This window comes from Phaseolus vulgaris, chromosome 3 (genome assembly GCF_051622355.1).
Source record: "Phaseolus vulgaris cultivar YP4 chromosome 3, ASM5162235v1, whole genome shotgun sequence".
NCBI classification, from domain to species: domain Eukaryota; kingdom Viridiplantae; phylum Streptophyta; class Magnoliopsida; order Fabales; family Fabaceae; genus Phaseolus; species Phaseolus vulgaris.
In genome coordinates, this window is record NC_143500.1 from 38,811,136 (window position 1) to 38,839,124 (window position 27,989).

General features: G+C 34.4%; 3 protein-coding genes across 6 annotated transcripts; 1 reads left to right on the top strand and 2 right to left on the bottom strand.

Annotated features, from left to right (window-relative positions):
* The first annotated feature begins 15,508 nt into the window (after window positions 1–15,508).
* Window positions 15,509–16,792, top strand: LOC137807464 (RTF2 RING-finger protein). The gene has a single exon (XM_068608125.2). It carries the CDS (start codon window positions 15,614–15,616, stop codon window positions 16,691–16,693), a length of 1,080 nt encoding a protein of 359 aa, XP_068464226.1. The 5' UTR covers window positions 15,509–15,613; the 3' UTR covers window positions 16,694–16,792.
* A 1,855-nt stretch (window positions 16,793–18,647) lies between these two features.
* LOC137807455 (Pseudouridine synthase family protein) lies at window positions 18,648–21,527 on the bottom strand. Of its 3 annotated transcripts, none has more exons than XM_068608110.1 (3): window positions 21,350–21,527; window positions 19,432–20,858; window positions 18,648–19,331 (listed from the first exon to the last, which is right to left on the bottom strand). In XM_068608110.1, exons 2-3 carry the CDS (start codon window positions 20,697–20,699, stop codon window positions 18,839–18,841), a joined length of 1,761 nt encoding a protein of 586 aa, XP_068464211.1. In that variant the 5' UTR covers window positions 20,700–20,858; window positions 21,350–21,527; the 3' UTR covers window positions 18,648–18,838. The 3 variants fall into 3 exon arrangements, with proteins under 3 accessions (XP_068464211.1, XP_068464212.1, XP_068464213.1); XM_068608111.1 differs by having other exon boundaries at window positions 19,432–20,686; window positions 21,350–21,482; XM_068608112.1 differs by having other exon boundaries at window positions 19,432–20,641; window positions 21,350–21,453.
* A 2,396-nt stretch (window positions 21,528–23,923) lies between these two features.
* LOC137807456 (Tetratricopeptide repeat (TPR)-like superfamily protein) lies at window positions 23,924–27,603 on the bottom strand. 2 transcript variants are annotated; one of them, XM_068608113.2, is made up of 3 exons: window positions 25,393–27,603; window positions 25,005–25,087; window positions 23,924–24,734 (listed from the first exon to the last, which is right to left on the bottom strand). In XM_068608113.2, the coding sequence occupies exons 1-2, from the start codon at window positions 27,539–27,541 to the stop codon at window positions 25,038–25,040; spliced, it is 2,199 nt and encodes a 732-aa protein (XP_068464214.1). In that variant the 5' UTR covers window positions 27,542–27,603; the 3' UTR covers window positions 23,924–24,734; window positions 25,005–25,037. The 2 variants fall into 2 exon arrangements, with proteins under 2 accessions (XP_068464214.1, XP_068464216.1); XM_068608115.2 differs by having other exon boundaries at window positions 25,466–27,577.
* Window positions 27,604–27,989: the final 386 nt, after the last annotated feature.

Genomic DNA, 27,989 nt, shown 5'->3' on the forward strand with positions numbered 1-27,989 from the left:
TTTAACTTTTTATCATTTTTGTTTATGTCGTTAGATACTACAATTTATTTATATAATATTATTTTTTCACCAAATATTTCAAATATTCTCTGTAATTTCATTCAAAGAACAAATGATTAAAATCTAAATACTTGAGAGGTCTAATTCCTTTTACCATTTTTTTATAATTACTGATTTCCTCGTTGACGCAATTGATTGAAGTTATCTTACAAAGAAAATGATGAGGCCTTGTAAGGGTAATTCTTCATCTCATAAATTAACAAATGATAAAAAGATACTATTAAAAATAAATGCTATTAAAATGTCTTCTTTGAAAAATAAATTAGTATAATTATTTTTGTAATATAAACTAGAAAAGGTAAATCAAACATTTAGATTAAAAAAAAAGTGTAGTTTATCTTCCTGGTAATAACAAACTAAAAATATTATATAAAAAAATAAAAATACTTTATAAATATTTTATCTTAACAAATATATATAATTTGAAACTATATATAAAAATGTATAATCAGTAGAACTTTACAACAAATGCAGTTAATTATATATTTATGTTTTGAAAAACCAATATGTAGTTAGTTTTTTTTTTTAAGTAGAAATGGAACACAGTGTAAAAAACAGTTTGTGGTAATATCTCAACAAATTAGGGTTGAATAGAAGCAAAGTGTGCATGAAATTTTGACAAATTGGCAAAGGTGTGATTTAATTGAAGACCACACAAAAGCAGACAAGAAAAGAAAGGGTTGTTGAGGGTATATCGGGTGGTAGATAGTTGATATAAGATGAACTCTATCTCTTTTGAGATGAAGCAAGAGCCACTACTTTTATCAATGGCTGAAACCATATCTAACTCCATTTCTGCAGATTTATGGCTGAGGGCCATTTTCATATTCTACCCATTTGAGATGAGCTTACAATTATTCCAAAAAAGGCTATGGACCACCTTCACATTGCTTTATTTCAAAATAAATTTGCTGGTTCAACAACTTTTTAGGTGGTGAAATTTTGTATACATTCAAAACAGTACTAAACAAATCATCAAATTATAATTAATTTTAAAAACTAAAATAATTAGTTATTATTAGATTAAATTAGAGAGCGTTTTATAGACTAAAAAAATTAATGATATCTAAAGTAGTTTATATTACTAATAAAAATTTATATAGGAGTTTTTAAATTGATATCTAACTATTAACTATCAAGGTTTTATCTACTAATCTTTTAGATTTTAAATTATTTTTTAAAAGACTAATTGAGATCAATTTAAAATCTAAAATCTTGGTAGCTAATTTAGATACTAATTTTGAAACCATTTTGTAAATTTTTATTAATAATATAAACTATTTTAGATACTAATAATTTTTTAGTCTCTAAAATAGTATCTAATTTAGTTAATATAGTGATTAATTATTTTTTATTTTTAAATTTAATTATTATTTAATGAATTTTTTTTAAGTGTATGTGTAGAGATAGTTGAAAGTTTTCATAAAGTTACATAAAAAGATTCATCTCAAATACTAACAATTCACTCTTATGCACCACAGAATGATTGAATATGATTCACAGTCTAAAATAAGTTGTAATATTTCACTGTTATAGAGGATGTGCTCAAAGAATATCCATTTCTATGATTGACTATTTTGGAATTGGAGAATCATAAATTATTAAATAGCACAAGAATGATGACTTTTAAGCTTTAATTGTTTTTCAAGATAAGCCTTTAAGTTAGCTAATATGTCTTTTTCTAAAAAATAAATATTTGGTTCAATTGGTCTAATATTGTACAATGTGTGTGAATGTCTTTAAAAACCTCTCTATTTCCATATTCAATTTCTATAAATAAAAGATAAATGTTGATTTTTTTGTGCGTCATCTTTATTTTATATAATTATATTATTTATTTTATTATTATTTTAAATATAGAGGTTAGGGTTTTTTAAGCTTTAACTTTTGTAAATAATTTCATATTTTAAAATTAAATTATTTGTGTTTTATTTAAATAAAGTTTTAAATGAGTGAAAAAAGAAAAGAGGAGGAAACAATGAAGGAGAGGTAGACTGTGAGTAAAAGAATTGAAGCTAGAAATTGTCAAAAACTTTAATCTTCTAAAAAATTATTTTTAGAAGAATTACAGTAATGTAGGACGTTAAACTTTTTCATATTCATATTAATAAACTTATGTGTATTTATTGATATTTTTTTTTTAGCCATTTCCTGTTTTACTTCATTTATTTTTATATTTTTTATTTAATTTATTTCTAGTAATACATTGGTTCTTTTATACTTATTTTGCATATTAATTATTTAATTAATTTAATTTTTATATTTATATTTTTAATTTAATTTACTTCTAATTCTGTATTGGTTCTTTATATTTATATCATTTAATTTACTTCCATATATATATGGATACTTTCATTCATTAATATTTATGTTATTTAATTTATTTTTTGAGTTGTGTATTGGTATTTTGGTTAATTTATATACTAAATAGGTTATTTAATTTTAATATTTAAATATTTTTCAATATATGCTCACGGTGTAATAACTAAATTTTAATTTTATTTAAAATAGTTAATTTGATCTCTTTTGTGTAATGAATTTAAAATGAGTAAATATACTCAAATTAAACATAATTTTTAATGTTAGGTCTTTATGTAAAGTTACTAGAGTTAATTCTTCACACATCAGAAGGTAGTGTGAGCTAGCTCACAAACCCCTTTCTTGGAGAAAGAAGCAGTGGATCCGAGAATGAGGTTGGGGTGTCGAGCTCCCCTCCCCTATTAAGATTCTCCATTGCGTTAAGTTCATAACTTAACAACATTGAGAGAGTAATGATATGCAAAAAGGAGTATCCAACGTGGCAGAGACAATGAAGATACTTTTTTTTATCAAAAATAAAAAATATGAACCAGTGGTTCAATCGTTGTACAAAACTGAACAGAAACGTACAACACGTTTTCCTAAAAGTTTACCACAAATATCCTACTTAAAAAACTAAAAAACAAGTCAACAAACTGAAATAAAGACACCTCAGAAACAACCTAAAACCTCATCCCAACCTTCTAAAAAACAAAAGGCCTAGAGTTTCAAAGTCTCTTGATCAAATACATACAAACTAGATGATCAAAGAATCAATTAAAATAAAAAAATCATGCAGAAGCAAATGTATAAGTAATCCAATACCATATCTTTAATTGATTCAAGGAAAAAATTTCAGGATGATCAATCACTCCACCTTTAAAAATGTATTTATTCCTATGTCTCTAAATCTCACCAACAACTACAATCTAGACACTTCCCCAAACAACATTGACATAAACAAATACATTAACGAGTTTGAAATTTTGGAAGTGTGAAAAAGGATCATGATGATCTACCGACACCAACTCTAACCAAACATAACAATGGTCCCAAATAAGCCAGACAATTAAAAGCAAGAAATATCCGTTTATAAATTAACTCTTTCCTCTTGCACTCCGCCAACAAAAAGTTGCTACTCCTCCAAAAGTACACTTTAGTTAACATAAGAACTTCTCCTCAAACTCGCAAAACACACTGCTACATCATTCCTAAAGCAAGATGTTAGCTATACAAATTCTCTAATCTGAAACACTATTTCTTAACATATTTCACACATTCCAATGGTTACTGACACCATTCAGAATAAGAGAAGATGATGATGATGTTCTCGATCGAAAAAACCAAATCAAGAATATAAGGACTAAAAAAAAGAGTGGTAGTCGTCGAAGATGAAGGTGTTAGCGTAGAGGGAGAAGTCAATCTACCAAAGATCATGAAGGCACCATCATCCTTACCTTGTACGTGAACAAAGGATGTGTAACAATTTCACTACCATTAATCACCGACAACACTAACCCCTTTCTCAGAGAAAGAAACTCGAAAACAGTGGATCCGACAACGAGGTTAGGGGGTCGAGGCTCTCTCCACCCTTATTAAGATTCATCATTGTGTTAAATTCATATTAACAATGTTGATAGAGTGGTGATATGGAAGAATAAGTATCCAACGTTGCATAGATGATGGAGATGGTATCGATAGAAAAGGATAAATCGAAAATATAAGGATCAAAATGGCGGTGGTAGTCATCGAGGATAAAGGTGTTGGTGTAGAGAGGGGCCAAAGGTCATGGGGGCAGAAGGTGGCGATGAGGGTACATTGGCGAGAAAAATACTAGGGAGGGAGAAAAGGAGAAGGCAAAAGGGAGTAGAGATGGAGGAGAGGCTAGCACAGACGAAGAGGCACTTAGTCTCAATGATGGTGGATTTCGAATGAGCTTGAAGAAGATGAATAACATGAAAGAAAGTTGATTTGTGAGTAAAGCAACAATGAGGGAGTTATAGATTGTGGTGACATTTAGTGATTGTAACCAAGGACATTATTACCCAACTCTTGATGCATATTCAATAGGTCGTTTTGTTGATTTATTAATCATTACTCTTATGAAGAGATCATTCAACTATTTAAGTAACCTTTGTGGTTGTGGCATATCACCAACATTATTTTATGTCCCAAGTATTTGGGCATGTTGCATGTTTGTTGCATTTTTTTTTTTTTTGTGTTCCTGTAAGTTGTTGTTGTCCCATAATAAGTCACCCACAATACTTATTCTTCTACCTTATCACGACATTAACATGAATTAAATAGAATGGACCACACATTGACTATTTTAAATAAATTAAAACAAATTGATATATCTCAAAATCATGGGACTATATTAAAAAATGTGCAAATATAGGAAAATATGTATTTAGTCTAATTTATACTTATGATATTTAATTTATTTTCATTTATGTATTAGTCTTATATTTTAATTTATATTTGTGTTATTTAACTTACTTTCAATAATTATGTATTGGTCCTTATATTCATTTGCATTTTTATTATTTAATTTACTTTTTATAATATACTTGTTTTTTTCTTTTCAATTCATTTATATTTTTATTATTTAATTTTTTTTCGAGTGGCATTTAGACCCATAACTAACTAATTATTTAAAAGTCATTGTTTTAACTCTTATTTTATATCTTGTTATAAAAGATATTTTAGATATCATCTTTTATAATTCAAGAAATATAAATATATGTATATATAATAAATAAATAAATAATTTAACAAACTTGGATAAAAGAAAGTTATTTGAATATTCTTATGTTTATACTTTTTCAAGTAATTTAAATATTTGTTTGAATTGGGTGTATATCGGATTTTGTATATAGTTTTTGTATTGGTTTACCGTTGTCGTCATCAAACACATGAAGTTTGGTCCATTGGTTGAATTAAGACAAGTGATAATTCGTCCAACGCGCTCTCTTCTCCAATTCCCCTCACTCATTTTGTTTCCTCCACTCTCAAATGAGTAAGTTTCTCAATTTCTTTTTCATAAGGTACAACAAGTATAAACTTAACCATGTTTTGTTTTATGTGTTTCAGATACCCACACGGTGAAGTTGCTTATTTTATCACTATTTTTCTCCGAAAATCCTTTTTCTTTTATCAAAAGACTCAAATGTGCTTTTTTTCTTCCTCTTATCAAGAGCACTAAAATGATTGTTTTATAAACATTAACCATTCACTACTTCTTTTTTTTGTCTTAAAAAATAATTTTTTTAAGCCTTTAAAACTAAAACGAGATAAATGTTTTATTAAGCTTATTTACATGTTTTTGTTTTGTTCTTAGACTTCTTAAATACGAAGGTGTAGAAGTCATTAATCCAGAGGATAAAGAACACCCAGAAGAGGAAACTCAAGAATGAAGATGAAACAAAGAGTGTTTATCTATTTATTTATTTCCATCGACTCTTTTATGTAAAGGAAAAAAAGATTACTATTAGAAGATAATGCAATCATATATTTGTATTTGTTCGATTATAACATTAATAGTGACATTAAAGTTATTAAAACATTATTTTTCATTTGTATATTTAATTGATGGATTTAATTTTAATAAATCTTATTAAATATAAAATAGATACATATAACATTTTTTATTCATTTTTAATATTAAATATAATTATATTATATATAAATAATAAAATAAAAAATTTGGATCCATACCGTTCATATTTTTTCTAGTTTGAAATAATAACAATAAATTTATGAGTAAAAATTTGTGGATAAATATTTATTTTGCTTACACATGAATATAATCAGTGTAAAATAATATAAAATTTAATAAAATTATTTAAAATCTTAGTCAAATAAAGTTATATTATATTTCAAATCACTTAAAAAAGATATAAACTTTAAATATTAAACAATATTAATTAAAATTCAGAAGATAATTGTATAAATATTTTCTCTCCTTGTGGATAAAAGAGGAAAAATCTTAAATATTTTTAAGGTAATCTAAACTTTGAACCATAACATATTATAAGATTTGTTAATATAATGTAATTTATGATAAATAGTTATTTTCACCATATATAAACTTACATTTTAAATTTTTTAATAAAAATTAAAAAATATTTAATAATTATTATATCATTTACAAACTTCAATGAAAACAAATTCAATCTACATCCCTGAATTCAAACAACCTAATACCAAATTAATATAAATTTATTTTCTCAAATGTCCTCTCCCTAATCGAAATAACAATAAAAATGTATCCAAATAGAATGAGTGGAAAGATTCATAATAGTATGTAATCTATGAATTTTAAATATTAAAAAAAATAATCCTTATCATAAAATATAATTATGCAAAACTAATAAAATATCCTTATCATCACATTATTTTAACTGTGTTTAAGACTTATATAAGATTTATCATCTTCTACTAGTAATTTAATTTTAATGAAACATCTTTTGTAACATCCCTAACTTTAACGTAACATCCCTAACTTTTACCTTCTTTTTTTTTAAAAAAAAAAATGCGTACAATATCTAATTAGCGTACAATATCTAATTAACATATAAACCTATATTGTTTTCTCATATTTGTATCTCAAAATATATCCCTCTTCATAGGGATTTAATATATACATCCAAAAAGTTTAAAAACAAAACAAAACAAAGCATTCAATTTAAATCTATTTAATCCTTCTGCTGCTCACTGAGGAGGAGCTCTATTACCTGCAATCTCATCTGCTCCCGTGTAAATACACGATCATCACAGTTAGAGAAACAACACAACCAAAAATAAAAGGGTAAGCTAGTCATATAAAACAAAATTCTATAAAATTTCACTTTGAACTAAATAAAACATAAATCATAAGTCTCATACAAATTCTCAAATCATCAAATGTCATACAATTTCTCAAATTATCAAGTGTCATACAAATTCTATATTCATCTTTCACATATCAGACTTCCACTGACTCATATAACATAGACACTTAACTCTACTTCCGGGGAAGACTCGTGCGTTGACTTAGACTCAGAGATTTGCACCTGTCATACTATCTCAATGTGAAATCCACACAGTTATGCGTATAAAGAATCTCAATATCATATCTCTCCTAGTATGACAGGGTTAATTCATATAACAGGTCAAGTTAGTTATCTTTCAAACAACTTACCCATTCATATGAACCTCCTTCGACTCTCACCACCTGAATAACTTCATCTATATGATTTCATTATCTCGGGAGAGTCAGAATATCTCCTTTTAGACGAATCCCTAGTCAATGCACATCCTAAACAATCTTAACACGGTATTTTCTTTTCTGAAAATACTATGTTTTGATTAAAAATTCATATTCTAAACATCACAATCTCCAACATCTAACAATCAAATCATTCCACAATTTAGAATTTGCAAAACACACAACAATTCATTTACTAATCATATAAATGTCTTGAATCAAAAGGGTTTCAAAGTGTATCGGAATAACGTCAAGTTTTACTATCCAAAAGAGAAACAATAAAAGGAGAATGAAATAAAATTTATCTCTCAACTACCACTATATCCAATAGCTCTCAACTTCTTCCAATTTGCACAAGCAATAACTAATTCCAACATGTATTTAATAAAAAGGATGAGGAAGCCACAACATGAAAATGACAATTAAAGTTTGATCACCAATTGTTAAACCCAACAACTAATTTATCTCAAAAACACCAGAATTCGGATTACAATCAACATAGCTCTCAAAATAATCAACTCATAATTTACTTTAAAAATTGTCACAAACAATTTTAGTTCATAAACTGAATCATCAGGAAGTATTCAAAATATATGCTCTGAAATTGTCAAGAAAAAAAAATCATCACAAACCTTTTTCAAGTACATTCAGTAATTCATTCAATTCCAAACTTATATGCATTCTACACCATCTACTATATCTAAATTTTACATTTCAATCTCAAACAGTTTCCAATCTATACCAAACAAGAGATCCTGCAAGAAAATTTTGAAACGGGTGACCACGTAAACCCCACACCCAGATCTTCTAGCCTAGGGTTCTATTGCAATTTAAAAATATAGCTTCACTTACCTGAACTTTAGCTGATGCTCACTAGGAGCTCCAAATCTACCAAAAGCCTAAAGGTAATTAACTCTATTTGAGATTTTGATCCGGCAAACTTATAGGGTTCACTACCAAGAGTCCAACGGCAGACTCCGATCGCAAAATCTTTAAGAGATTCTGATCGGGTAGACTTGTAGTCTTCGCTGCCAGGAGTCTAACGGTATATTCTGATCGTCAAACTGATGAGCGAAGAGATCAGAATCTTAGAGAGAAGAGAGAGAAAGGAAAATGAAACTTCTAGAGAGATAGTGGTTATTTTAAAATGAAACCTGAATAACTGATTTTTCTATTTATATGCCCTTTTTCATTTTAATAATAAAATATTCAGGTATCATTTAAAATATACCACTTCTACTCTAAGGTTATTTTCTAGATCCTTATATTCTCCCCAATTCTCCCCAACAAGAAAAAATTTTCTTTCCCGAAAATTGACTTACCAGAAAAGAGATATGGATAGGTTTCTCTAATGGTTTCTTCTAATTCCCAAGTTGAATCACCCGATTTATCATCCCACACTACCTTCACCATATTGATGGTCTTGCCTCTGAGCTGTTTACTCTGATTACTTCAAAAGACAAGTTATCCTTGATTTGCACATTATCCACTTCCAACACATGACTAGGGTCTGGGATGTACTTCCTTAGCTGTGATATGTGAAAGACATTATGCAGGTTTGCTAATTGAGGAGGTAGAACAATCTCATAAGCCACTGGACCTATCTTCTTTAGGATCTGATATGGTCCAATAAACTTAGGAGATAACTTCCTTGATTTGATAGCTCGTCCTACACCCTTGGTTGGTGTCACTCTCATGAACACATGATCTCCAGCTGCAAAATCCAAAGGCTTTCTCCTTTGATCTGCATATGATTTCTGCCTACTTTGAGAAGCTTTCATTTTGTCTTGTATCTGCTTCACCTTCTCAGTGGTCTGTTGAATTAACTTTGGCCCGACCAAAACTGTTTCACCGTCCTGATACCAACATAAAGGAGTTCTGCATTTCCTCCCATACAAAGCTGCATATGGTGCCATCCCAATACTGGCATGATAACTATTATTGTAAGTAAATCCACCAAAGGCAACATCTCATCCCAACTTCCCAAATGATCCAAGATACATGTCCTTAACAGATCTTCTAAGGATTGGATCGTTCTCTCAGACTGCCCATCTGTTTGAGGATGATATGCAGAGCTCATTCTCAATCTAGTTCCCAAAGAATCTTGTAGTCTCTGCCAAAACCGTGAAGTAAATCTGGGATCTCTATCCGAAACAATACTAGAAGGCACCCGATGCAATCTTACAATCTCTTTGATGTACAATTGTGCCAACTTGGCCATAGATATCCTCAAATTAGCTGGGAGAAAGTGAGCACTTTTTGTCAGTCGAATCAACTATTACCCATATTGCATCATGACCCCTTACTGATCTTGGTAAATGAGTAATAAAATCCATAGCAATGCTATCCCATTTCCACTCAGGAATATCTAACTACTACAACAAACCACCAGGTCTATGATGCTCTACCTTCGCCTTCTGACATGTTAAGCAAGCAACAACATACCGAACTATTTCTTTCTTCATGCCTGACCACCAAAAGGACTCCTTCAAATCTTGGTACATCTTATTCATACCAGGATGTAGACTAAGATGACTCTTATGACCCTCTTCTAGAATCATTCTCTTCAGCTCTTCATTTGCAGGAATGCAAATTCTGCCATTAAATCTCAAAATCCAATCTTCTCCCATCACAAAGTCTTTAGCTTGATTTGTACCTAGTAAATCCACAGTACGCTTTAGACTAGGATCCTCTAACTGCTTTTCCTTTATTATTCAAAGGAAATCATTAGTTATAGTTAACTTACTACAACTAATATGATTAACATGGAATTCCACTCCCAAATTTAAATCCCTAAACTGCTCAATCAACTTCTGCTCTTCAATCGTCATAGCTGACACTTGTATTGACTTTCTACTCAAAGCATCTGCAACTACATTAGCCTTCCCTGGATGATACATCAGTTGAAAATCATAATCCTTCAGAAATTCCATCCATCTTCTTTGTCTCATATTCAACTCTTTTTGATCAAACAAATATTTTAAACTTTTATGGTCACTGAACACCTGAAATTGAGCTCCATACAAATAATGCCTCCAAATCTTCAAAGCAAACACTACGGCTGCCAACTCTAAGTCATGAGTAGGATAGTTTCTCTCATGAACTTTAAGTTGCCTTGAAGCATATGCAATTGCTCTTTTTTCTTGCATCAAGACACAACCCAAACCCTGATAGGAAGCATCACAGTAAACTTCAAAAGGTTTTCCTGTATCAGGAATCACTAACACCGGAGCACTAGTTAACCTTTTCCTCAACTCTATGAAACTCTGCTCACATCTGTCAGTCCAAGCAAAAGGTTGATCTTTGCGGGTTAACTGAGTCAAAGGAGCTACTACCCTGGAAAAATCTTCAATGAACCTCCGATAGTAGCCAGTTAGACCCACAAAACTTCTTATCTCAGTGACTGTCTTAGGATGTTCCCACTGAAGCACTGCCTCTACCTGGGCTGGATCTACTGAGATCCCCTGAGCTGATATTACGTGCCCTAAGAAGTTGACTTCCTTCAGCCAAAACTCACACTTAGAGAACTTAGCATATAATTGCTTCTCCCTCAGAATCTTCAACACTATCTTCAGATGTTCTTCATGTTCTTTCTTGGTTCTTGAATAAATAAGTATGTCGTCTATAAAGACTACAACAAACTTATCCAAGAAAGGACGAAAAATTCTATTCATGTAATCCATGAACAGAGCTGGAGCATTTGTTACTCCAAACGGCATCACCACATATTCATAGTGTCCATAACGAGACCTAAAGGCTGTCTTCTGAACATCTTCAGCCTTTACCAAAATCTGGTGATATCCAGATCTCAGATCAATCTTTGAGAACACTGAAGCTCCATGTAACTGATCCATCAAATCATCAATTCTGGACAGAGGATACTTGTTCTTGATGGTCAACTTATTCAATTGTCTGTAATCTACACACAATCGAGACCCTCCATCTTTCTTCTTAACTAGAAGCACCGAAGCCCCCCATGGAGATACACTAGGCCTGATGAATCGTTTCTCCAACAAATCTTCAACTTACTTCTTTAGTTCAATCAACTCAGCTGGAGCCATTCTATAGGGTCCCATTGACACTGGTCCAGCTCCAGGTACCAGATCAATAGAAAATTTCACTTCTCTCTTGGGAGGTAATCCAGGTATTTCTTCTGGAAATACATCCATGAAATCCTTCACCACATGTATACTGCTCATTTCTTCTTCATTCTTCACTTTCATCTGAGTTAAGATTACAAAGCATCTTGATCCTTCTTTCAATTCTGACCACACATGTTGAGCAGATATCACATCTGACTCTTTGAAATCTGAAAACATGATTTTCTGTTGACCACAATCTATGAGAATGTGATTGGCAGATAGCCAATCCATTCCTAGGATAACATCCAGATCCTGAAGAGGTAGGTAGACAGATCAAATTTATTTTGAACCTGCGTCCCTCTACTATTAGTGGACATTCAGAGCAAACTGTAGGGGTCAATACTTTTCCTGATGTAGGTGTAGAGACCATCAGTTCAAACAACAACTCTTTCACTAAAAGACCCAACTCATCTACACACAAACTTGATTCAAAAGAATGTGTCGCTCCTGAATCAAACAAAACTTTAACACATCTACCAGCTATATAACATAGACCTTGTACCAAGTTACCTGACTGAGATGCTTCAGCTCCTGACATAGCAAAACTCTCCCTGTTGCCTGAGGTCTACTGCCTTCACTCCTAAATTGCTGAAAATCGCCTGATAGAGTCATCCTATTCTTGTTAGGATAATCTCTAGAAAAAGGTCCCATCTTTTGGCATGTAAAACATCTTTTCTCTGGAGTTCCCTTGGTGCACATATTAGTGGTATGTGGTCCACCACAATGGAAACATCTAGGTTTCCATGATTGTTGCTGCTGAAACTGGGGTGGAGCTGCACCTGTCCTATGCTGTGGAGATCTAGCATAAGGCTTGTGTGGTTGATGTTGTACCTTGACCTTCCCACTAGAAGATCCTCTTGGGTGTGATCTCATTACCCTGGAATCACCCTTTTCCAAGGTCTCCACCATCTTCGCCTTCTCCACTAAGGCAGGAAACTCCCTGATGCACATAGGTGATATAGTCTTCTTCAACTCATGTTTTAAACCTTCTTCAAACTTTCTACACCTCCAAGCCTCAGAGGTAGCTTGGGTGTAGAATCTGGCTAGATACTTTAATCTAGCAGCATAAGCATTCACTGACATCTCTCCTTGTTCCAACTTGAGAAATTCAGCTTCCTTTGCAAACCTTGCACTATCTGGAAAATATTTCTCCAGAAACTTCACTCTAAAACACCCCCAGTCCAAAACTTCAGCTCTGGCTTCCATCATTTGTTGAGCTCCCATCCACCAGAACTCTATTTCTCCAGACAACAAATATGTAGCAAAAACCAATTTCTTATCCTCAGGGCAGGAGGTTGCCCTAAAGATCTTCTCTAGCTCCCTTATCCATTGGTCTGCTTGATCAGGAGTGGCATAACCCACCCAAGTTCAGTGGGAATGCCTCATAAACTCTGTGAGTCCCATCTGTTCCTGGGAAAAACTGACATGGGAAGCTGTTGCAGCAGATCTAGCATTCTCCCAATGATGCATTGTTGTCTGGTGATTCTGAGTCATTGCCACATTCTGTTGTTGGATAGCATTTGTCATCATCTCAATAGCCCTGGCAATCTGGTTCATCTCAGAAGAAGGTTGGAGAGGGGTAGGAGGTCTAGGAGCCATTCTATAAAACACACAAAAAAGATTTATGCTAAATCTTTAGAATTTTAAACTAACAAACTAAAGCACACATAAACAACCCCATAACCCTTAGGTCTCCTAAGGTTCGAACAGCTCTGATACCATAATGTAACATCCCTAACTTTAACGTAACATCCCTAACTTTTACCTTCTTTTTTTTAAAAAAAAATAAAAATGCGTACAATATCTAATTAGCGTACAATATCTAATTAACATATAAACATATATTGTTTTCTCATATTTGTATCTCAAAATATATCCCTCTTCATAGGGATTTAATATATACATCCAAAAAGTTTAAAAACAAAACAAAGCAAAGCATTCAATTTAAATCTATTTAATCATTCTGCTGCTCACTGAGGAGCTCTATTACCTGCAATCTCATCTGCTCCCGTGTAAATACACGATCATCACAGTTAGAGAAACAACACAACCAAATAACAGGGTAAGCAGCTAGTCATATAAAACAAAATTCTATAAAATTTCACTTTGAAATAAATAAAACATAAATCATAAGTCTCATACAAATTCTCAAATCATCAAATGTCATACAATTTCTCAAATCATCAAGTGTCATACAAATTCTATATTCATCTTTCACATATCAGACTTCCGCTGACTCATATAACATAGACACTTAACTCTACTTCCGGAAGACTCGTGCGTTGACTTAGACTCAGAGATTTGCACATGTCATACTATCTCACTGTGAAATCCACCCAGTTATGCGCATAAAGAATCCCAATATCATATCTCTCCTAGTATGATAGGGTTAACTCATATAACAGGTCAAGTTAGTTATCTTTCAAACAACTTACCCATTCATATGAACCTCCTTCGACTCTCACCACCTGAATAACTTCATCTATATGATTTCATTATCTCAGGAGAGTCAGGATATCTCCTTCTAGACGAATCCCTAGTCAATGCACATCCTAAACAATCTTAACACGGTATTTTCTTTCCTGAAAATACTATGTTTTGATTAAAAATTCATATTCTAAACATCACAATCTCCAACATCAAACAATCAAATCATTCCACAATTTAGAATTTGCAAAACACACAACAATTCATTTACTAATCATATAAATGTCTTGAATCAAAAGGGTTCCAAAGTGTATCTGAAACAATAAAAGGAGAATGAAATAAAATTTATCTCTCAACTACCACTATATCTAACAGCTCTCAACTTCTTCCAATTTGCACACCAATTTGCACAAGCAATAACTAATTCCAACATGTATTTAATAAAAAGATGAGGAAACCACAACATAAAACTTATAGAGAGTTGGTGGTTCTTTTAAAATGAAACCTGAATAACTGATTTTTCTATTTATATGCCCTTTTTCATTTTAATAATAAAATATTCAGGTATCATTTAAAATATATCACTTCTACTCTAAGGTTATTTTCTAGATCCTTACATCTTTAACCTCTTAATCTTTAAAGTTTCACTACACGAAAATCATGAAATATAAATCAATTTTAGAGATAAAGAATAATTAGTTGATATACTGACTAAATTACAGATCATTTTAGAGACTAAAAAAATGATTTCTAAATTAGTTTCTATTATTATTAAATAGTTTCTAAATTTGTATATAATTAGCAACTAAGTTTTTAACTACCAATTATTTAGATTCTAAATTTTGGTAGTAAAAACTTTGATAGCTAATTAGATATCAATTTGAAAACCATTTAACAATCATAGAAACTAATTTAAAAACCAAAAGTTTTAGTTTTTAAAATAGTCTCTAATCTAGTCACTACAACAACTAATTACTTTTTATTTTTAAAATTGGTTTCTATTTCATGATTTTCTTGTAGTGTTTACATATACTTTATTATAATTTAAAAAAATTAAATTAGAAAAAAATAATTTAGGATAATAATATAATTTAAATTAATGTTTGATAGATTAGAATAATAATTTAGTAGGTTAAATCTATTAAGAATTTAACTTTAACTCAATCTTAATGAAACTAAATTATAAGGGGAAAACTAATTTATAACTAATTTATAAAGTTTGTAATAATATAACAAGTAATATGTAATCTTCAGCATATTTGTCCACGTTATATTATATAATAATAGATTTGAGAGAATAAAACGTTAAAAATATATAAATAAGAAGCAGTGTCCACGTTAACTCCTATTCTCAACCAAAGCTGTATATCGAAAAAACCCAATCGATCGCTTTTTCAATCTCCGATTCCACATCACAAACCCTAGAAAATCGTTCCAAATGCATCCAAAATCGCTCCAAATCCTGGTGCAGTCACCGGACCTCGGAATTTCCGTTCAATCCACGACCAATCACAGAACCCTTTCCGATGTCAAGCACTGCCTTTTCCCCCAATCATACCAATCCTACTACTTTACCCTCAATGGCAAGCCCCTCCCCGACGAAACCCTTCTCACGAGAATTGCGCCTCTCTCCACGCTCTCCCTACGGTCTCGCCTCCTCGGCGGCGGCGGAGATGGCGGAGCCACCGGCGCGGAGTCTCGCGATTGCTACCTCAACATGTATGCCGAAAAGAAGCCAGATAAGGTGGACCCCCACGAACAGCGGCTCTCGAAGTGGCACAATTGCTCTCTCTCAAACGAGCCCCTGAGGGAGCCCTGCGTGATCGACAAATTGGGGAATATATTCAACAAGGAAGCGCTGGTGGAAGCTTTGTTGGGGAAGAAGCTTCCTAAAGAATTTGGGTACATCAAGGGATTGAAAGACATGATCAATATTCAGCTTTGTTCTATTCCTGGCTCTGATGATGGGTCAAAGTTTCAGTGCCCCGTTGCGGGGCTTGAATTCAACGGAAAATATAGGTTTTTCGCGCTGAGAAGTTGTGGGCATGTTTTGAGTGCCAGAGCTCTGAGGGAGGTTAAGTCCACGTCGTGTTTGGTTTGTCACAAGGAGTATGTTGACGCTGATAAGATTGTGCTCAATGGGACTGATGAGGAGGTGGCGGTTCTGAGGGAGAGGATGGAGGAGGAGAGGGCTAAGATAAGGGAGAAGAAGAATCGGAAGGTTAAGAATAGTGATGATGGCGTGAGTTTGGAAGGAGCTAGGTTGAGTGGCACTAAGCATGGTGTTGATGGTAAGGCTGTGGAGAGGGTCTCAGCTAAGGTAGAAGGAAATGGGAAGTTTGCTAATGGTAATGTTGGTTTGAATGGTGGTGTTGCTGCTGCGAAGCGTTTCAAGGCAACGGATTTGGCACCAGCGAATGCTACCAAGGATGTGTATGCTTCCATTTTCACTTCGTCTAAGAAGTCTGAATTTAAAGAAACATATAGTTGTAGGTCCCTTCCACTTGGTAGAAACTGATCGAGGAATCTAGTAGGCTGGTGTCGCTACTGTTTTATTGTTGAGGAATGTACTGAATTTTAGTTTGTTATACAAGAAATTGGTTTTTCCTGTGATGGATTTACTGGTTTCATTCCCATCAGATTATTATCATTAATCATGCTTCGGAAGGAGTTTTGTTCACAACATGTATTATTTGGAAAGAGATAGATTTTAGAATTTGTACTCGTTATTTTCCTATATTTCTGATTATATACCGCTTGTGCATTATGCTATAGATAATGTTTAAGTGAGAGTTGTCATCTATGTTGGGGGAGGGATTGAACATGTGACATTCAGGATAATTACTTTTGTTTCTCATGAATGACGGTATGGGTAGGTCAGTGATGTCTCCGTAGTCAGTAGAGTATTGCACTAGTATTACCCTTTCTTCTTCTGTAGATAAGGAATGTGAGAGTACCTTTGGAAGCGATTATAGATAGCTTATTCCAATAATACGCCATAAATTCTCGTTTGTAAAGCTATTGAAATTTTTGCTAATTAATCTACCATTTAAACCTTACATGTCTTCTGTGAGCTTATTCCTTGTTAACCTATCACCGAATGGCATATTTGGATCCTTTATTTGAATTACAATGCTTCTGTAAAGCAATTTGACTTCAAAACAAATGGTGGATTTTCTGTTAATGAAGTTTTGTACAGGATGAACCTGTGTGATGGAGTGGTTATGTGGAAGGTTGTTAAACTATAGTTTTTAATTCTGTAGAATCGCACGAGTTTGCGATCCTAGGTGCCTGTACCAAGCTGAAACCCTTGTAAAATTAGTTGTTTCTGTCAAGGCTCGTGCAAACTCGTGTAGAATCAAGAAATTTTTTGTGATTTTGTTTGTGGCTGTTTGTTCTGCAACCAGACCAATGGTTATTTTATTTTTTTAAGATTTAATATGATATTGTCGATTAGTGGGTTGACAGTAATATTGTTGATATGTATGTTGACAGTGATGTGGTAGTGGTGCTACAAAGCATTTCAGGGCCTGCTTTTACCCCCAACAAATGGTATAAAGGATGAGCATGCATCCATTTTCACTTAAAAGTCTGAACTTAAAGAGAACTTTACCTTTAGGTTTTGGTAGGAACTACTTGTGTCATCTGTATAGTTCATGCTCTAAAAAAATGTTTGTTTTGTTGATTGGAATGAAATTTAGTGCAAGCTCTAAAAAAAATTGACTTTCCATGTGATGGTTTTACCGATTTCATTCCAAACATATCACTGTCGTTAAGCTTGCTTTGGAAGAGTTTTTTTTAATTAAATCTGTTTATTCGGCCTCTTACTTGGGAGGCAGAATTTAGATGAAAACTTGTAATCCTGGTGCTCACGTAGTCAATATTTTAAGTGAGACATAATCTAAGTTGGGGTTTGAAGGGTTGAACCTGAGACATTCCAATTGATTACTTTTGTTTATCTGTACTGTCTTTTCTTTGTATATGAGGAATGCAATTTAAACTGAACTTATATTGTACTGTTATTTCCTTTTTCGTCCTTTTGAATGAATGATCCGGTATTTAGACCACGGTCCCCTTACTTCATATATCAGCAAAGCATTTTGGATGTCATGTTAATGAAAGCAGTTTCTATTGAGCTATGGCATCGAGGTTATCTATAAAATGAAAATCAGTTTTCTTGTCAACAACGAAATCCACTCGTAATAAATGTACTTATTTAACCTAAGTTTTTGTTGCATTCAAAGAACGTAAATCTGAAAGCTAAACAATTTTTTACAATTCTGCTTGTTTGCAAACTTTACGTAGTGTTTGATAGGAAATTTGAAATGCATACGAAGAACATACAGAGGAATGAGATAAAAACAACACATCACTTTCGTACATTCTCGAAAAATGATACGTAAATAAGTAGATGATCATTGTTCAGCTATGGCTTAATAATAAGTAAATATCATACTGTAGACTTAAAAAAATAACAAAATCTAACAGATATATTCTTTCATTTCTTTTTACCGAGTGATGGACTCAGAACCACATCACATAGTTTGTATATTGTATATGTTGCGAAGCAGGGGAGATAGACAAATAACAATGAATCGGAAGCAGTGAAAAGTCAGGCCCAAATCTAGAAAGAAGAGGTTCATTAAACGATTGGGAACACAGTTCACTCAGTCACTACTACTTCAGGATCAGCAGAACCCTTGTTATCAGTGATGGCTTGTTCAGAATCAACATTCTTGTTATCAGAGATGGCATCTTCACGATCAGCACTCCTGTTATCAGCGATGGCTTCTTCAGGATCAGCACTCTTGTTATCAGTGATTTCTTCAGGATCAGCACTCTTGCGATCAGAAATGGCTTGTTCAGGATCAGCACTCTTGTTATCAGTGATGGCTTCCTCGTTGACAACACGCAGATCTGGATAATTTCTATGGTTCAAAGAATGCAACCAAAGAGCAACAGTTCCTTCCTTCTGCTCCGTGAAAGAAATATGAGAATATATGTACTTCATTTTGAACTCCTCAGCTTCTTTCTCGTATGCTTTCATTGACAACTCTTCATGGCTATCTTTCCACTTCTGGTTATATGAAGAAAAGAAGCATTCGTCCAAATATAATCCAACCTCAGGAGCAGTAGGCACATTAATGTTAACATCCCTGCGTTTAGGAAAACAAAAGTAAAAAAGTGCATCTAACGAGAATCACACATTTCAAATGGAAACTTATAGATAACACAAACAATAGAAGTTGTACTCACTGCTGCAAAGCTTTATTGATAAGTGATTCAGGTGCACAATTTCTCATTATTGCCACAGCCAGCCCCATCATCTTCCGTATCTGATGAAGCATGAAGCTCTGCCCCACAACCTCACACTTTACAAACTCAATGCCCTCAACTGCAAAAGCAGTGTTAGCATTGAATGAAATAATGTATCGACGAGCAGCAGGGTCCTCCGCTTTTGTTCGGGTGGTGAAGTTATGGAAATTGTGAGTCCCAACAAAACAATTTAAAATCTTATTAAATCTCTCCCTCTCCTTCTCACCATAACAGAACATGCTTCCACTGGTAGACTTATCCTCTCCATTCATTTTTTCTTCCTCAATAATATCTGAATTATTCACAGATTCGCCATTCAAAGGCATAACCTCATCCTGAACAGGAATCCCTTTCTCAATACCAGTTTTAAGGTTTGTGCCATCAACTAAAACTTTACCCTTGTTATCAATCCCAGACTCCCCATTTAAATGATTATCATCACCTTTGCTCAAAGAAGCTTCCACATCCCCTGTAACTACAGAATCAAGCACAACATCTGTGTTTGACGAAATACCAGCCTCAACATCCATAGCTTCAAGTTCTAGATTGTGCTTACGGTTACCAACTAATCCTACCACCTTTCGGCCTCTCTCAGAACACTCCAAACATTTAACAAGCTCGTTTGTAGATCCCAAACTAGCCATGACAGTCTCTCTATCACGGTGACAACATGGATCAAGAGCAAAGACAGGAATGAGATAGACATACCTCCTCCGGTCACAGAACTTCTTGGCATTAAAAGAACCTGTCACACGCTTGTAACCAAAGATCCTTATCTGAGAGTGAAGGTTTGAATTAAGGCGGTCAACAAGGCCAGGTGGATCGATATAGAAACGACCGGAGACAACCTGACCAACAGCACTAACACCTTTATCAGTTCTGGCTGAGCGAGCCCAGTCATATCGTTTAGGAATTCCACGATCATGTTCAGGAACAGCTCCAGACACATATAAGGCCTCTTCCAGGTCACCTTCAATGGTCTTTGCACCAGGATTTTTCTGCATACCCTGATAGCCAACACCACAGTAAGCAAAGAAAATGGCAATCTTACGGCGTTTGTATCTTTTCTTAGCGCCTGGGGCAGTTGTGCATTCTTCATCATCAGAAGTGGTGGACATCTTCAACTTCTTGGGCTCTGGCTCCTCCGCAGCTAATGGAGGTGGTGGAGGCAGGGATGAAGTTGTCAGCGCTGTATCTGAGTTTTCCATATTTTAGAAGTGACAAGAATATGACTGGTAGAAGTCAATGTTTTAAAATCTGGAATGTTCAACAACCGGAAAAAGGGACTGGCTCAAGACTCGAGAGTCAATGGCCAGGCCAGGGGACAACTACTATCAAACCACTGACACCAGCATGACGCCACAAACCTAAACAACAATTTGATTTATTAATTCAGAAATGAATAAACCCTCAGCCATACTATAGAGGCTCTTTCAGTACATTTATAGTTTCTACACATAGCTTCGGATGCAATTTCAATTTCATGAAGTTTTAACGAACTCGACTAATCACAGTTATCTCTAATCTTTTAGGGCTTTTTCATGTTTTGCAACTAGCAAGTTGGAAGAACAGAGAATTACTAATACACAAGCGACAACGTGTATTATTGCTTGCTGTTAACAGTTGATTTTTATAATTGAAACCGCATTAAAGAGCGAAAATATTCAGATAAAAATAGATGGGAAAAACCCAAGGATCATTGGGAACATGTGCCCAAAAAGCACGAGATTTGATTGAACTCCACAATACCCATCCACTTGGAAGAAAGCGAAGAAATGGCACCTAAATATCATATCATATTTTCCAGAGAAGAAAGAGAATAGGAGAATGAAGCAAAGGAGCGCAGAAGAGGCATTACCAGAGGAATGAGCGGGAGAATGGTTGCTGGGTTGAACTGCAAAGTGAGAACGTGTGTGCAAAAAAGATGCAACTAACGTTAAACCCTCGTTTCAGGTTTCAGACACAGACCAGGCACGCGTCCAACTGTTTTCTTCCATTTGGGCCCCATTACCGTTTTCGCATACGGGCCTTAACCCAAATTTGAATGATGGGCTTACAGTTTTTTATGTTGTTTCTCCCTGCACCATATCATTTAATAATTTAAGATATGTACCCGACATAAAATTTAATATTGTCTTTGTCTTTCTTGTTTTGAAAAAAAGCTTCAAAGGAGCGTTGTGGTAATGTGGTGTGTGTTTTGAATAGAGATGGTGGTGTAGTGGGTTGTTGTGGTGGTGGAGCGAAGTTCTCACTCTTAGTTGTTGCAGTGCATATCTCTTATGAGATAAGGAACCAACCACCATTTTCGTTTTGTGTTTTTTTTTTTGTGTTGAGTTGTCACCAAATCTCGATATTTGGAAGCCTGCATGTATGCTTATGGATGTAGGAATCCAGAATTCATTGTCACGCCCTCCAGATTTGGAAATTCAGAAGGTCATTTACATTCTCCATTTAAGCTTCTGGATGACCATATCTCAAAGTGAGTTATGAGTTTTGAATTTCCATATCCATAAGTGTTTTTTTAGTTTTAGATTCTCATATCCAAAATTGTGTGCTTAAGCTTATGGATATCAATATCCGGAAAGCAAAGGTTGTTGATACGTGGTTTTTTTTTTTTTTTTTGCAGCAGTGGCAATGGATACAGTGGACTGTCAATAACCTATAACGCGTTAGATAATGAACATAGGACACATTATTGTAGTGAGGTGTTTACTACAAATGAGGTAAGGTAAATGTTAGGCGTGTGAATTGTAGTTTATGAATGATTTATAAACTTGGCATATGTTATTGTAGGTATTTTGTAATCGAGATGAGTTGTTAGAGTGGACGATAAGTGTTGACTATAGTTATGGATTTGTTATTATTATATTAATGTCAGATACATGGACATGGCAATGAAAAAGGATGACGTACATATTATTAGATTGCGATAGAGGAGGTAAACACATATAGTATAAATAAGACGTAGATATCAGTCGAAGTGGAACTAATGTGAGTGTCCATTCAGATTGGGAGGCAAACCCGTCAAAGGTGGTCAAGGGTAGATGGTTGAATTAATATATGGTTCTCACAATCATGATTTGGCATAGACATTAGTAGGTCATGCATATGCTGGAAGGTTAAGTGTTGAGGAAAAGGTTATGGTTGAGGATATGACTAAGATTTTAGTGAAGCCAATAAATATTTTACTAACCATGAAAAAGAGAAATGAGAAGAATGTGACGAGGATAAAACAATTTATAATGCAATTAGAGTTCATTGAAGATCACAACAAGGTCACAAAACAAAAATGCAACAATTCATGTTGTTACTGGAGCGAGACATATATGTGCATTGGTGTAGGTGTGAAAATGTGTCAAATGTTGTGCATTGGTGTAGGTTATTATTAGATATATTTTGGACACGCCCAAATTTAGTAAAGTTAATTAACTTCTTTAACATTGTCATATTGGTGTATAGTACTTACAAAATGAACAAGTATAGGATGTTGTTACTTGAGATTGTTGGGAATACATCAACTAGTGGTATGTGATAGAGATATTGCCTTAATGAATGTAATCATAATTGTGTTTCTTGAAGCTTATAATTTGTTTTGTCGATTTCACATTGATAAAAATGTGAAAGCAAAATGTAAAATATTGGTGCATCCAAGAGAGGCATGGGATCAAGTAGTGCAAGCTTGGGGATTGTGATATTGTTAAGGCCTTTGAAGATCGTGTCAATGCTTTTCCAAATTGTTTGTTCTCCATGATACAATCATCCACTATTTTCTCTTTAAGAACCCAAGCACCAAGTAATTTGACTCACCATCGAATAATTGCAATTGGACACATGCATAGAAATCATTTGTCTAGGTATGTCTTACGAAAACTAAGTGATATTGCTAACTTAAAAGTTATGTAACTCATATTTATAACTTTTATAGGTGAATATGCAGTGCAATGCGGTGCTTAATTACGTTTTATTTCATTATGGGTAAAAAAGTTTTTTACATAATCATGTTGGGTTAAATGATATGATCCAGGGAGAATCAGCCTTTTTTTTATAATTGGGATTAGAATTATTATTTTATACGCGTATAGTTATAAATCATATTTCGACTATGCCTTCTAAAATTGGATTAGAGATGGAAAATGTTGTGTAGTTTGTGATGGTACATGCATTCAGGGTGGGTTTTGACCACACCGACGAGCCATGGTACATGCATTCAGCGACAATGTTATGCCAGTACTATTTTTCATTTTACTGAAAACATGATCCACAACTAAATTCGAAGAGGCCATAATCGATTTACAATCATGTTGTTTGTGTTAGATGCAGGTGTGCCTTATTGTCATGTATGGACAGCTTTAGCAAGAAATGACCATCGGATTATGTTATTTGACTTATTTCTTTCAACAAATAAATAAACGTAAACGAACCAATAATTTAGAAAATCATATCAGAAGCCGACAACCTTGCTTCAAGAATCAAAATAAATAACTTATTTGTAGATCGTGTAATTACACTAATCAGTAAATATTACTGCAATTAATGAGAAGGACGCAGGTTGTTGCCATTGCTGAAAAATCCTATCCTCGAATTATTGAGCTCAGCCGTTGAGGATTGTCCTGTGTATAAAACTATATGCACAGACAGCAAGTGCAAATTGAAGATGATAATGATCCATGGATTCCAACAGTGAAGCAGGATTTAGCAAAACAAATTTTCCATCTGTGTGGTTTTAATGAACATCTTCGGTGTGTGGAAACTTTCACTTAAAGCAAGCAATATGAAAGTCAAGGAACAAAAAAACTTTATGACCTTAGGTTTTCTTTTTGGCATATATGATAATATGAGCTTGGTCTATTTAAACAAACCAAAAGAACGCCTTGCAATCTAAGATATTGCTAGCTCATAAAATTGCCTGAAGTACAAATGACCCAACGCATTATATAGCAGGAACACAAGCAAGTATAATTTGTTAACTCACTGTCCGCTTCACTCTTAGGGTCCACCGATTGACCTAAGAGGATTAAATGGCTACTGACCTCTTTCTTCTGGTTCCTGATCGTCATTCATGTATGTGCCCCATAAACAGTCGCAGCTTGAAACTTTTGGATGTGGGCTAGATTTTTTAATCATTGGCTTGTAAATTACCATCCTTCTTGATGATTTGACAATCCTCTCGGCTAACCAACCAAAAAAAAGCACAAGACAACAACAGCAATGCACTGATTGCAACTTAGTGGTTAAATGCCATCCTGAAATGCAATATATCACCATTAATTTGAGATTTTGATGAAGGGAAAAAAAGAATAGTTACCAAATGATGACTTCAAGGGCTGGAGTAATCAATGGTAACCTACAATCTTTTAAAATAAAGAAACTTCTTTGTAGATGCAAAACAGAAAGAGGACAAATTACTTCAAAAATATACGTAGAAGCAATCTTCAAATATCTCAATCAACGAATTGATATAAAAGGGGGACCATAAAAGATAGGTTTCTGAATATAATGAACAATATTCTTACATCATGCATGAGTTCATGATCTCCTCAATCTTGCTACAAGCCACCACAAACCCTGAGTTGTATCTCATCGCTGACTTCTTGATCTACATGAATAAGGGAAATGAAAATAAAGTGAAAATAAAAAAATTAAGAATTGGAATAAAACCAATATATCAAGAAGAAAAGGCAAGCAGGAGGACCAAATAAATTTAAAGACAAGATTATGCTTGTTCAGATGCAGATCGTGTTTATCTCAAATTTTCAATACAGTTACTTTACTAAGAAGCTTTTTTTATCAGTAGAAATAAATTATACCCCAAGGTCCAATCCAAACAACAAAAGAAAAATCACTGCATCGATTAATTGTAAAATTGTTTGGTAAAGAATGGGAACTTTTATCAAATAATACCTTTCAAACCATTACTTATAATTTCAGGAAGCAATGGATCAAGAAGAGGTTGATATCCTTCATCTTTCATTACCTTGGTCAACAGTTTTAACGCCAACCTTATTTCATCAATTTGTGGGTGCATATTGTCTCCAACAACAAATACATGGGTCAAACTTTTCAACTCAATCCAGCTACAACCAGGTTCTTTAGTCACCCCTCGGGTCTTCATCATCCCCCGGACACGCTCCACATCTTCCCATTTTCCTAAAGCCGTATATATACTCGATAACAACACATAAGCTGACGATTCTGGCGAGCCTAACTCCATTAGTTTCTCTCCAGCATAAGCACCAAGATCATAGTTACGATGGTTCTTACAGGCCCCTAATAATATGCGCCACAGACACAGACAATGATCAACCGTTGCTGATTCAATGAATTCTTTTGCTTCATTGAGTTGTCCAGCACGGCTCAAGATATCAACCATGCAAGCATAGTGCTCTACCGTAGGAGCAATGTTAAACTCATCAAACATCATCTTAAAATAAACCCACCCTCTGTCCACCAAACCCATATGACTACAAGCAGAGAGAAGATTCACAAATGTGACACTATCAGGCTTTGTTCCCTCCGAGCACATCTCTTCAAACAACTTCAAGGCTTCAATGCCGCGACCATTTTGAGAAAGTCCAGATATCATTGCATTCCATGAAATTACATCTCTGGAAGGCATCCTCCAAAAGATGCGGCATCCGTCATCCAAACTTCCACACTTTGCGTACATGGCAGAAAGAGCACTTCCAATCGGAATTTCCAGGCTAAAACCATACTTAATAATCCCGGCATGCATTTGCTTTCCCTGATCTAAAGCCGCCAAGTTAGAACAAGCCTTTAGAACACTCGCCATAGTTAAATCGTTGGGGATAACTCGCCCCATCTGCATCTTACCGTACAGATTCAAAGCACCTTCATAATCCCCATTTTGTACATAACCCGTTATGATTGAAGTCCAAAGAACAACATCAGGTTGTTGAATATACTCAAAACCCTTCCGAGCATCCCCTATACTACCACATTTCGCATACATGTCCACCAAAGCCGACAAAACATACAACTGCAGTTCATACCCCAGCTTCAAGGAATAGCCATGCATTTGTCTCCCTTCCACAGTAGCACAAACATCACTACAAGCATTAATCACCCCAACAAGAGTATACTCACTAGGCAAAACTCCAGAGTGATGCATATTATAAAACAGTTTCAAAGCCTTATCAGCATCCCCACTCTGAGCAAAACCAGTAACCATAGCCGACCAAGTGATCGAATTCTTATTCCCCGACAGCTCAAAAGTCTTGAGCGCATCCTCCAAGCTCCCACACTTCGCATACATCGTCACAAGAGCATTCCCCACAGAGACAAAGCAAACCAACCCGTTTTTCACCGCAAGAGAATGAACCTGCCTTCCAGTATCCACAAACACGTGACAAGTCAAAGCACTAAGAACACTAGTGAACACAAACTCATTTTCATTGTCACCCTCTTTTTCACGACGCAAGAGTTCAAAGAGCTCAAAAGCCTCATAAACAAACTCCTTAGAAGCATACCCAGAAATCATGGTAGCCCAAGAAACCGCATTCCTCACAGGCATTTCGTCAAACAGCTCACGCGCCTCCGCAACGAGACCCGTTTTGCAGTACAAGTTGAGAAGCGAACTCGCGGCGAAAACGTCCTCGGAGCAGGCCGTTTTTACGGCGAGGGCGTGTGCCAGGCGGCCGGCGCTGACGTCGGCGAGGTTGGAGGCGGCGGTGAAGACGCCCGCGAAGGTGTGAGCGTTGGGGACGGTGGTGCAGGCCATCATGCGGTGAAAGAGGCGCATGACGTGAGAAGAGGAGGAGTGGGCTTGTTGTTGGGAGAATGCATTGATGAGACAGTTCCATGAAACAACGTCTTTGTGGACGATGTTGTCGAATACCAGATTGGCTTCTGCTAAGTGACCGCACTTGGCGTAGAGGTTGATGACGGCGTTGGCGAGGTGAGTGAAGGAGAAAGAACCGTCTCTTAGAATGCGAGCGTGCAAAACACGACCTCTCGAAAGTTCTTTGTTGACAGTGCAGTGAAGGAGAGTGCGCAACACTTGCACCTGTTGGGGAGGAAATGGAAGAGGCATGCATCCACTCTCCTAACAAATCACACTTCTCTCTTCAACTTCACTCATCTGCTTTCCTTTATAAATACTAATTTATAAAGTTTTATTAATTAAGCCACCTTTCTCCAGTTAATAAAATATTATGTTTAGATAATAATAAAAATAATATAAAATAACATATATATTAATATATCACATAACTTTTTTATTAAATAGTCTTACAAATCATTTTAACTTCTTTTGCTTTATCATTGATTTATAAAAATATATGTGCCTGTGAAAAATATATTTTAAAAATGATAGAATTATGTAGTTAAAAATGAGGTAAAAAATAATTATAAATTTTTCTCATACAATAGTATAGATGCATTTTATTTATTTATTTTTGTATTTTTCCTTTTTTGCAATAGTCTTTTCTCATTTATTTTTTCTTTCTACAATCTTCTTTCGTCATTCTAAATAGGTAAGA